A 12,277-nucleotide genomic window follows, 5' to 3' on the forward strand; every position below is an offset into this window, starting at 1 on the left:
ATTTTTTTTATAAGGAATTGGTACATAAATAAAGACAAGTAGCCAAATGGAGGTATGGCAACCGCACACCTTACGACTGGTCAATCTACAAACCGATTTATGAAAATATAGCACTTTGCTTATTTTCTGAAAATATGAATGGGTAGCACCTTTTTTATTTGCAATTCAAATTAACTGTGAGAATACTAAAGTTTTGGATAATAGCAAGCCTTTATTATAAGGTAAAGGCCAAATTGGTTTCAAATCATAGCTGATCTTTTTGCTAAGAGTCATGATTACATATTGAATTTGCTTTTGTTCTAATAAGGAGGGTAGCATAGTAACAAATTAGTCTTTGTACAATGATTTAGAACTTTGCACGATAAGATGTTCTATAGTATGTCTCAATACTCGCATCAAATGTTACAGTTCATTCCAAAATCGGGTCACAGACCAGTCGTAGGGTGTGCAGTGGCCTAAACACAATTATTTAATAATCAATCGTCTAGGCAACATAAAAAATTATATCAAAAATTACATTTAGAGAGGAACTTATAGTTTGCATTTACCAAGTACGCTACAGATGATCAGTAATACTATCGAGGAATAAGGAGATACCAGAATTGAATACTATCCAATCATGGACAAATTCGTAAGCAACAGGCAGCACTCGGAGGAATGACGGTTCTTTAAATGTTGCCACGTACCCCTTGGCATCCAAATATTTTTATAAATCTATTGGACGTGGGAGTAGGCCTATTGAAATCAAACCAAATGTGTTACTCTAAATGATGTAAAAATAAATTAGTTGATATGGAATTACATGTATCAAATAAATACCAAAAAATCCTGCAGATAATGATTTTATATATTTATATTATTTCAATATTGATTTGATTATGAATCCGGTGACACAAAACAAACTTGTAAGCCGAGGTAAAAGTTGAGTGTGATCCTAATGCTGAATGAACTACAGTTTGGTCGTCCAAAAATATAAATGAAATAAAAAGGAGTATGTAATCGAAAATAAGTACAAGGGATGGAGATCTGTGGCATAGGATGTTTTTTTTCTTATAAAAGCATTAAAAGTTGTACCCCTCTCAATTTCAAATGCTGGTCTGCTTCTCTTTCATTACATTTTAACTCATTTTCATACATATACACTTTGCTTTATTTATGTGTTCCATTAAAACAAAAAATCCCTTTTGCCTTTTTGCACACCCTAAAAATATGTGATGGCCAAGTCATGTGCCTCCTTTTCCATGTAAGGGACGTAGCAACCAAGTGTGGTCAAATTCAATTAATGTTTTAAACCTCAAAATGCATTTTCTTGCCCTGTTTTCGAGAAAGCGAGGCAAATGATCTAAAGAAAAATATGGAAGTTTAAATCCTCAAAGCTGCATTTCTGGTGCATTTCCTGTTTATTATAGTCTTTAGAAGCTTATAATTATAAAATTGCTTTCTCCAAAGATTTTTCTTCCTCTCCCCTTTTCTTTGGGTTTATGCGCCCCTTATTTTACTGCCCTCAGCTAACATTCCTTTTAAATTGTTTTTCTTAAAGGTCAAGTACACCCCAGGAAAATGCTGACTTGAATAAATAGAGAAAAATCAAACTAGCATAGTGCTGAAAATTTCATCAAAATTGGATGTAAAATAACAAAGTTATGACATTTTACAGTTTTCGCTTATTTTTCACAAAACAGTGATATGCATAACTAGGTGAGTCAGTCGATGATGTCCATCACTCACTATTTCTTTTGTTTTTTATTGTTTGAATTTTACAATATTTCATTTTTTATAGATTTGACAATAAGGACCATTTTGACTGAACAATATAGTTTTAAACAAAGCTAATTATTCATGTTCAGGGAGGAATTAATTGTTGTATCACTTGACAATGAAGAGAAAATAAGAATATTTCATATTTCATATAATAAAATACAAAAGAAATAGTGAGTGGATGACGTCATAGTCTCCTCATTTGCATACCAGCCAGGATGTGCATATAACTGTTTTGTGAAATTAAGCGAAACTTTAAAATGTCATAACTTTCTTATTTTACATCCGATTTTGATGAAATTTTCAGTGTTATGCTTGTTGGATTTTTCTCTTTTTATTTAAATCAACTTTTTGTTGGGGTGGACTTGTCCTTTAAACTAGGAATGCTCCGAACACTGAACCCTGATCATGCTTATAAAAAGGCATTTGTAAAACTAACACAGGAGTGAAATCATGTGATCTTGAAAGGAAGCGAAACAACCGAGCTTTATAAAACATTGTCTTTTAAAGTCATGAAAGATTTTCTACAATCTATCTGATGTAAGTTTGACATACCACCTTCTCTATAAGACCATTAGAGACTTTACATTACAACATGGAAATGTCCCCAAGAATGCTAAATATTAAAAATAGAATTCAATCAGATTCGAAGTACAGGTAATTCATAAAATGCCCATTTTCCTGCATGTGCAAAGTAGACATAGGTTGGGTTAACCATTTCTTTGGCTGAATAAAACCATAAACAAAGATCACAAGGGAAGGATAGATTGCCACATGTAAAGGTGAAAAAAGAATCAATTTTCCCTTGATTCCTACTTAATGTCCTTGTGAACATTCCAGTCATTGTAACATAAAGACCTTCGGTCCTAGGCTGGCGGAAGACCACTTGGATCCTTGATCCCTCCTCACCATAATGAGACGACATTGGGGGCCCGTAACACAAAGGTTAGCGATTGATCATAAGCTTGATTTTCACGATTGATTGTACATTGTAGTCAATGGAATCAATCGTAAAAAAATGTTCTGTTACAGGCCCCGGGTGTACTTTCAAACCAATATATCAGCATGGTGTAAGTCCTGCTCACCATCCACTTCCTATTCATTCTCATGGTGAAACTAGGTCCCATCTCTAGCAGGAAATAAAAATGGCCAGTCAACAATGATGTCACACCACATCTCAACAGGAGATCACAGATTCCCTTCTAGTGACCAACATCAATCAGTCCTCAAATTGGCAACAACACACGTCCAACCAGCTTTCTGCATACACCAAACATTTTCCTAGCAATGATCATCATCCACCCATTGCGTCAACCTTCGTCTCGGTGCCAAGATCGATACCTCCGTGCACTGACATCAACCGGTAGGGTAACTTTTAGGGGGCTGACCACCAAAGGAAATATCTGAAAATGTAAAAAAAAAAATATCCAAAACTATCCCTCCGATATAAATGATAAAGGGGTTTTCTTACAAGGCTGATTTTTCTCACATTTATCCTAATAAATGTTAAGTTATAAACAAAAGTATATTTACATAATGATTTCGGTATATTTTCATTAACAAAGGAGAACATTGGTTTTGGAGAACTACCCCTCCTAATGATCCACATACATACAAAAAATTACAACCAGGAATAATTTGAACGTTCCTGCATTATTTATAGGCAACTTCAATTGCCATTTCATATCTTGTGTGAGGGAATTATAAACAAAAGACTATTTACATTATAATTTATGCATATTTTCATCAGAACACTGGTTACTTTGATGGCATTCCCTTCATATAAACAATGATCTAAAACATTCAGCGAGGAAGAAAATTTGTCATTCAGTTGGTTAAGAGACAAAAATATCACATCAAAATAAAAATTATTTAACTTACGATTCCACGCTGGATGAGAGAGAGTCACAAGACGATTCACCCGCTCCAACGATTCATCAGCATTCCCAGTATTTCAAGAAAACAAACTTCCCTGATTTTTCTGTGATGAAGTCTCAAAATTCCTTAACTATTTCAGCTCCTTTCTAGTTTCACATGTTGTTGCAGCAAATAATTTGCAGTATAGAACACCAACATAAAAGTTTGTACTTTCGACTATTCAGTCAATCAAACTTCCAAGACTGGAAAAAAGTTGTAAATGATTTTCCCTGATTTCTCTGACAGGGTTGGTCCCCTGTTCACTTGAGAATTACATAGGTTTAATCGCAGGAACTACCATCAAATAATAAAGTATCATCATAAAGCAGGGAGGAATTTTATGATTGATCATACACAATATAATCAATGCAATCAATTGTAGAAATAAACTACATGATTTATCACTAAGCTTTGTACGCAGCCTCTAAAACATTGCACTTTTTAAAATACACCTTTCTTATACTAATACTCATTGTTTGAACAAACAGACAGCCTTAATAAAACTTACATGATCAAGAGGTAATATTTCATTTAATCAAGAATGAAGAGAACTTAAATTGATTTTTAATTTAAAGGAAAAGCAAAACCACAACCAAACAGAAAGTTCTGCTCTTGCTGGAAAACGTGTAATATGAGGCGTTGCAAGAAACCTGCAATCAATTGCAAGTGATATTTGGGTAAAAAATCAATCAAGTATCTTGCAATTGATTGAACTTTGTAATTGATTGTTGATCCGCACCTTGCGATAAGTGTTAAGTGATCAGCTAAAATCAAGCTATCAAATATGAATTTGCAACAGAATAATTGAAATTGATTGCAAATATTTTCTTGCAACACCCCCTCTTGCACAAAGATGAATCCATTTAATATACAGAGTATGATGAGTGTGAGAGCCATTACCAGGTACTTTAAAATCTCAATGTACATGTATGAAGAAAAAAGCACATTGTCAGTACCTTACTGGTTCTTGACAAGCTCGGTGTATCATGCATGACGAAGGGCGGTCACACCTGAATGTTATAGCCAGCTATGCAGATGTATGTAGGCTGCTGCATGTCATTTTTTTAAATTGCTTTTCTTGATATCAAACATTGTTTTTTGTTACCAAAACAGATGATTCTTTACATAAGGAAATTTTGAATTGTTTATATTTTGTGTTGCCAACAATGTTGAATTCTTAATATCAAGAATGGAAGGATTAACACCAAGAAATGGGATAAAAGGAGCAAATGGCCATAGGTTTCTATTGTTACAGTAACAAATGCAAAGATTCTATGACAAATTTACTATCAGCCAATCAGACAGAAGGATTTCAGTAGCTTTTAACTCTTATTGCAAACTTGTTTTTATAACAAGTTTAATGAAACGGGCCCCAGGTATGACTGCCCCTTTAAACTTAATGCATAATCTCAATTAATGATATATCATTCAGAAGACCCATGTCTCTTAAACATGATATGACCAATGCGTGGATGCTTTCAGAAAGAATTTAAAGGGGAAGTTCATCCCAACAAAAAAAGTTAATTGTGAAAATATAATATAAATAAAAATTATTGTTAAAGGTTTGAGGAAAATCCAACAAAGAATTGAATCTGAAAGTTTATTTTTTTATTTTAGACATCATATTTGAGCATCTTCCCCATATATTGTATAGTAAAAAAATGTCATTTTCTACAAAAATTGCATACTGTTTTGATTGTACCTTTAATAAGTATATCAACAGACAAGTTATTTCCCAAAAGCTCCTGAAAGAAAACGTTCAGTATCATGAACCATAGAAAAATTGAAATATTTGCATTTTAGATTATATAACATACAATATGGGGCAGTTGCACATATATGACATCACAAATCAAAACTTAAACTTTTATTAATAACTTTCCTAATCTTTGACAGATGTTCCCAAACCTTCACAAATATTGTTTTAAAATATTTATTTTGTGTATTTTCACAACAGACTTTTCTTCAGGATAAACTTCCTTTTAAAGTCATTTATATCCCTCTACATAACAATGCATTTGAAATGGTAAGAAGTCTATCAAAGACATTTCCATGAAATATAAACATCTTTAAGTCATTCTTTAGCTATCTATCGTAAATTTTCCCAGAATGGGCCTGTCATTATTTCACTTTATTACCTGATTATATGAATGTGTATACCACACACAAAACAGTTAAGAGTGGAGGATGTGAAATTACAGACAAAATTTGTGATTTTACATGAAAATTAATTTTGATCAGGTACCCTTTCATAATAAAACATATGTATGCTTTTATTTCCTTTGATACGAAAAGTGATTCCAAAGCATGAAATGGCCTGGAAATTTCAAAATATAATCTTTTTATGTTGGTTTCTGATATCCAATCACTAAAGGGCCCTTTTTAAAGCAAAAATACAACCCAAGAGAATTGGTGGATGAAAATCAGATTCAACAGCTATTACAGTTCTGTAAGATCAGCATGTTAGATAATAATAGTTTCACATTATTGACACTTTACCAAAACTTTAGATGGGCTTTAATAAATATTCCCCTCTACAGTTGTAACATTGCTGGCTGGATCCAAACAGAAACACACATGCAAAAAAGGATAATTTTAAAACATTTTTTCCTCTAAAAGAGTTCAACACTATGTGTTACAAATCATATTGCACTTAAAGGTGGTAGATATATATAAAGAAATCAGAAAAAAGCATGCACCACAAAATTATCATTTTTTTACACATCAAGATTAAAACAAAGGTTCCAACAAATTCATCAAAACTTAAATTATAAAAAAAATCTGCATTTAAACAAACACAGGACTGTCTATCATATAATAAATGTGCATAATTTTTCAATGCATAAATTGAGGTTCCAACAAAACAAAATATTGTTTTATCCGCTGGACCCTGTAAGTACTAGGCTGCATTTTTTTCATACTGACCTTCAAAACTATTATTTTTAATAAATCAAAATATAAAAGAATCTTTAAGGAGAATGAAAACCTAGGATTATGTTAGCTGGAGTGATAGCAGGACAAAAAGGGTTAAAAGAAGGGACAAATATTAAGAAAGTTACTAGCATTTGAATGTTGAGATCACTGTGCTCAGGACATCCTCCCGTTGACAATGCGTCAACAATGTGTGATGTCACACTTGGACAACTTCCCCATTACTTTTGTAAAAATTTTATTCACATTCTCATTTCATCATGTCTATCTGTTGTAGATCAGGCGTTCTTTTCATGGGAGGACACGTAATAGAGGTTTCACAAAAGATACCATGGATGATACTATCATTACAATGAGCAAAATAGATCCAATGGAGTATACTTTCAGTGTACAAAGGGAATGAATTATTAAAGGTCAATTCCACCCCAGAAAAATGTTGATTTTAATAAAAAGAGAAAAATCAAACTAGCAAAACACTGAAAATTTCATCAAAATCAGATGTAAAATAAGAAAGTTATGATATTTTAAAGTTTTGCTTATTTTTCACAAAACAGTGATATGCACAACTCAAATGAGACAGTCGATGATGTCCCTCACTATTTCTTTTGTTTTTATTGTTTGAATTATACAATATTTCATTTTTTAAAGATTTGACAATAAGGACCAACTTGACTGAATCATATAGTATCAAACAAAGCTCATTCCACATGTTCAGGGAGGAATTAATCGTTGTTTCACTTGACAATGAGGAGAAAAATAGAATATTCCCTATTTCATATTATAAAATACAAAAGAAATAGTGAGTGGATGATGTCATCAGTCTCCTCATTTGCATACCCACCAGGATGTGCATGTAACTGTTTTGTGAAATTAAGCAAAACTCTAAAATGTCATAACTTTCTTATTTTACATCCGATTTTGATGAAATTTTCAGTGTTATGTTTGTTGGATTTTTCTCTTTTCATTCAAATCAACTTTTTGTTGGGGTGGACTTGTCCTTTAAAGTGTGTGTGACCTCACAAATCTAAGTCGCATTGATAATGGGATAGTGACTGCAAACATTCAAATGCTCATAACTTCTTGTTTCTCCAATTGTTCTCAAACTTACAAAGATTTAACTTTCCCCAATCAGGACAATAGCATTATTGCCCTCGTGTCTGTTTTGTTTGTTTGTTTTCTTGGCCACTATTCTATTTGTGTTTTTAATCGTACCATAATGTAGTAATCAAGGGAGTCGGCTTTGACAGGTCAATGGCCTTTCTGACTTCCTACATCCGCTACATTTTATTTTCATTTCTTTTATATTTTGACAATTTTTTATCGCTTATACTGTGATTTAAATTATTGTACTCCTTTGTTGTTGTATACTTGTACATATGTTTTTAAAGGATGTCAAATAAATGAATTGAATTGAATTGAATAACAAACATATTTTAGGGCTAAAAATATTTTTAAAAGGAGGGGGGAGCTTAACATGTGAAAATACTTCAAAGTTGGGTATCTGAGATTAATCATACTTCTTGATACTGTATCAAAACAAATGAATAATTTGTTTTCCTTTTCTGTAGAAATTCAAATAAATTTTTTGAGAACGTCTTTTTGCCAACTCTATGGTTGTTCAGTAGATGGAAAGTTCAAACAATAATGTAGAGAAATCAATTAAAAAACGTCAGCATAGATAAAATAGTTGGGGAATTTGATATATTATGCTTGAAAGGGGACATAACATACCACTGCTACTGCAAACCACAACAAATTTCAAAATAAGAGTGCTCCATCACTTAATGGGAGGAATGAAAGGTTCACTACGTTTATATCTAGGTTTAGCCTGAGGATTGGGCTCATCGGGATTTGTACTTGCTATATTAACTTGCTGAGCAACAATGTTATCCCCATTGGTTTCAATACTTTCCTCGTAAGCAGCAATTCCAATACTAGGGTCAAAGGTCATGCTCATATCGAGATCATGGAGGGAGCCTATACTTAGTAAGTTGTCTGAGCACACATTCTCTGTGACGACAGGAATGATAGGTGCTTCCGCGGGAGTCACTTCAACAGATTTTTGTGCTTCTATTGGAGACGTCTCTTTGGTTGCAATGACAGAAGTTCCCTCTGGAACACCAGAAGGGAATGGACTTAAACTTAGAACAGAACTTTGTTGATGTAATGAATGGGTAGAGGAAGTTGCAAGCTGCATTGAAGGAATCGATTTGACTGAAGGTGTAATTGCTGGTGAAATTCTTTCCATTCCCGGAGAGGTTGTTGAGGTTGATGGCTGTGACGGACTGCGCACTACCTTCCCGTCAATGATCCTCAAAATGGTCACATTCTTTGACTGCTTAGAAGGCTTATTATGGGGAGATGCTCTTTGGTACGGTGAAGACACGTCAGTGAGGGCAGTCAGAGTTCTAGCAGGACTTGGCTCAAGATTTGAAGTCGCTTGTGATGTAGCACCAGCAGGTATCTGAGCTGACCCTGCCTTCGGTGACGGCTGTCCAACTCCACTGTCTCTTAATCTCGCAGCACCAGATTCCGCTTGTTGGCTACTGCCTGAGGATACAGGCAGGGGATTACTCTCACCTGATGTCAAGTTGACTTGAACTAATGTCTGTTTACCGTCTGGTGTGGTGATCATCAGGGTAACTTTCTTTACTGAAGGATCGTTGATACTTTCAGGAGAACTGAATCCACCATCCCCTAGCTGGAAGCTGGACAGTCCTACAGAAGGACTGTTCCTCTGTAACACTCTCAAAGGTTGAAGGTTATTGGTCAGACCCAAGTTGTCAACGCTCTCCAAGTCATCGGGTACCTCACTCCCAACTTCACTCATCATATCCATGGTCATATCACTCCTACCATCATCTGATTCTTCCTCCTGATCTTGAGCAGCCTCATTCCTAGCTAATCTCTTCAGGGACAAGGTCGCTTCATGTTCACTCTGCAGCCTCTGAATACGATGTTTGGCGTAGTCGTCAAAGACCTTGAGGTCATTTGCCTTTTGACTTGGAGAAGCCCTAGTCCTTTTGCGATTCACTTTTGGCGGAATCTGAATGGTGAATGAGGTCCTAAGCTTTGGCTGACGTCCTGATCGTGTTATGCTTAGAATGTTTTCCAGATTGGGTTGATCCTCCGTGTCATCCTGGGAGTCCAGATCACCATTTCTAGATGCATCGTCCACTACTAGATTTTGATCCTCCGGTTCTTCTGCGATATCGTCCAGAGCAACTTGAGCTGTTGAAGAAAATTCCAGTACAGGCATGAACCATTAAAATCATACCTCATCAAGTACCATGTCATGCGTTTGACAAACTCTGATAGATACAAATTACCTGTCAAAACATGAAAGAATTGAAGAAATCAAATATTTTTATAATACAAAAAAAAAACCTCAGAATAAGATCATTGTTGTTGTTGTATCCTAGCATTAAAAGGGAAGATGATTCACAAAGAGTTATATTGGATTTCAAGTCATGTTTAAACTTGTTAGTGTTTATTCTCATTTATGGCATCCATACCATAACCCTTTCTTTACTTAAAGATCCAGACCGGACCCGAAAATGAAATTGATAAATTATATACCAATCGAAAGCTTATAAGCTACTAAATACAGCAAGGTATGCTTCATGCATTTTCACCGCTTCCCAGCTGAGTATTTTGCTTAAGAATATTCCAATTATCGGGCTTCGAACCCCGCTTAGAAAATAGGCTTTATTGTGCTTTTCACCTGCCTCGAGACCGTGACGTCACGTTGTGTAAGAAGCGTCGTGATTCCATAGGTTTGTACACAGAAAAACTGGGTGATTTTTTTGCTTTCCAGATAACGCATTTCATTCTCTTCACTTCTATCACAGAGGGATATCACATATATTTTTACCCAAAAGCTTGAATGTATGAAATCTACAGTTTTTAACTAGTTTTTGCCATATTTTATTTCCTGCTTATTTGGCGCAGATTTCAATTCTATCTGCATTTAGATTATGTATAACAACCTTTCCTGACATAGCAATTTAGGCCCAATAAGAGCCAAACAAAGAAATCACAAAAAAGTAATGAATAGTTGTAGGTTTACAACAATTTGAACAGTGAATAATTTTGAGTGCCATTTTCATCTGAAAACGAAAAAAAAAAATGGATTCATAACATGGAAATGGAAAAAAATACCCAATGCTTTTGTACACAAACCTATGAAATCACAACCCTCCTGACACAACGTGACGTCATCATTTCCAGGCGACGTGGGGGTGCTCAATCGAAGCGTACTTTGGAGGAGCAGTTTCTTTGATTTTGATTTAATATTTTTAACTATTGGAAGGAGATATATGTAATATTTTTGGTATATTTGTATTGTATAAATCATTACCTTTATTTTGATATATGATTGTTTTTACACCGGTCAGGGTCTTTAACATCATATATCCAGTAAATCATTGCATTTTTGCAAAGTCATGTGCGGTGTTTTGACTGAAATTTAATGTAAAAAGCAGTTCTCTTTTTTTTCCTCTTCAGGAATATCTACAACAATAAACAGGCAAGGTTAGCAACTTTCAAGCTGATTCTGACTCAGATTTAAACTGAACACCACACTTTCCTGTATCACATGCACACATAAACGCACTTAACAGCATGCATAAGGGCATTTTTGCACTGATGCGGTGTGAGAAAAATCTTTTGCTATGGGCGTTCGTGCACCGACACAACAAAATACGACTCACCATTCTCTTTAGAAGCAACTTTCTTTTCATTGCGTTTCGCTGGCTTCTTTTTCTTGTTTTTGTTGGCATCGACCGCTGATTCCACATCAGACTCGTCCGACGGAAGATCAAACAGAGACTCCTTCAACTCTTTACGATTCACTGACAGAGGAAAAGGCAATCATGATGTAAAAAATAACTTTCAGGCACTGCAACTATCAACTACATACCTGCCCACCTTGAAAGCCACAAATTAAGATCAAATTCTGAAGAATTTTAAACAATTAGGAATGTTTCTGAATTGCCTACTCATTACTGGGGAAAAAGGTTGTACAAAAATACGAATAGATAAGTTTAAATTGCTCTTTCATCCTTAAACCAGGAATGTAGTTTAGCAGTTACATGTATGAAACTCTGATGAATATTTATCATAGTGAATTCATAACAGTGAATAACTTCTTTACTCATTACCTTTATTTTACTGTGAAGTGGCTTAGTGTCATTTCCATTATATTGCTAATTCAATGACTGGTGAATACCTTCTTTCTCTAGTATCCAACATCTGATACCATAGGCAATAAAATGGGCACAGAACGTGAAGATCTTTTTCATTCATGTTCTCAAATTCTGAAATATTTCAATTGATCTTTATCAAAAGCTATTAAGCAAAACCACAAAATGTGTTTACTTTGTCACAGATACTAGTAAATAAGTTTGGATAGTAGGTACCTGGAACATCTATTCAATTCAATTAAAAATTCTTTATTTCATTTCCATTCAAATACAGTACAAAGTAGCATAAAGCAGATACAAGTTTAAGGATCATGAGAATCTAAGGCTAAGAAGTATTATTTTTATCAATATTTGATGATTCATCAAACTTTCTTTCTATCCTCGTAGTAAATGTATTAGTATTTAACAGAAAAGGGGGGAATCAAATAGTTCATATACGTCATAATCAAATATCCAACCATCTACAA

General features: G+C 34.4%; 1 protein-coding gene across 1 annotated transcript in view; it reads right to left on the minus strand.

Annotated features, from left to right (window-relative positions):
* Nucleotides 1-4,187: 4,187 nt before the first annotated feature.
* The window catches only part of LOC129257494 (transcription factor TFIIIB component B'' homolog), a 31,148-nt gene continuing 23,058 nt past the window's right edge, over nucleotides 4,188-12,277 (minus strand). Inside the window, exons 9-10 of the mRNA XM_054895829.2 lie at nucleotides 11,319-11,459; nucleotides 4,188-9,837 (exon numbers count right to left, since the gene is read on the minus strand). Of these exons, the coding sequence (XP_054751804.2) occupies nucleotides 8,384-9,837; nucleotides 11,319-11,459 (1,595 nt within the window). The 3' untranslated portion in view covers nucleotides 4,188-8,383. The remainder of the gene's footprint in view (nucleotides 9,838-11,318; nucleotides 11,460-12,277) is intronic.

This window comes from Lytechinus pictus, chromosome 3, assembly GCF_037042905.1.
Source record: "Lytechinus pictus isolate F3 Inbred chromosome 3, Lp3.0, whole genome shotgun sequence".
In the NCBI taxonomy this organism is placed as follows: domain Eukaryota; kingdom Metazoa; phylum Echinodermata; class Echinoidea; order Temnopleuroida; family Toxopneustidae; genus Lytechinus; species Lytechinus pictus.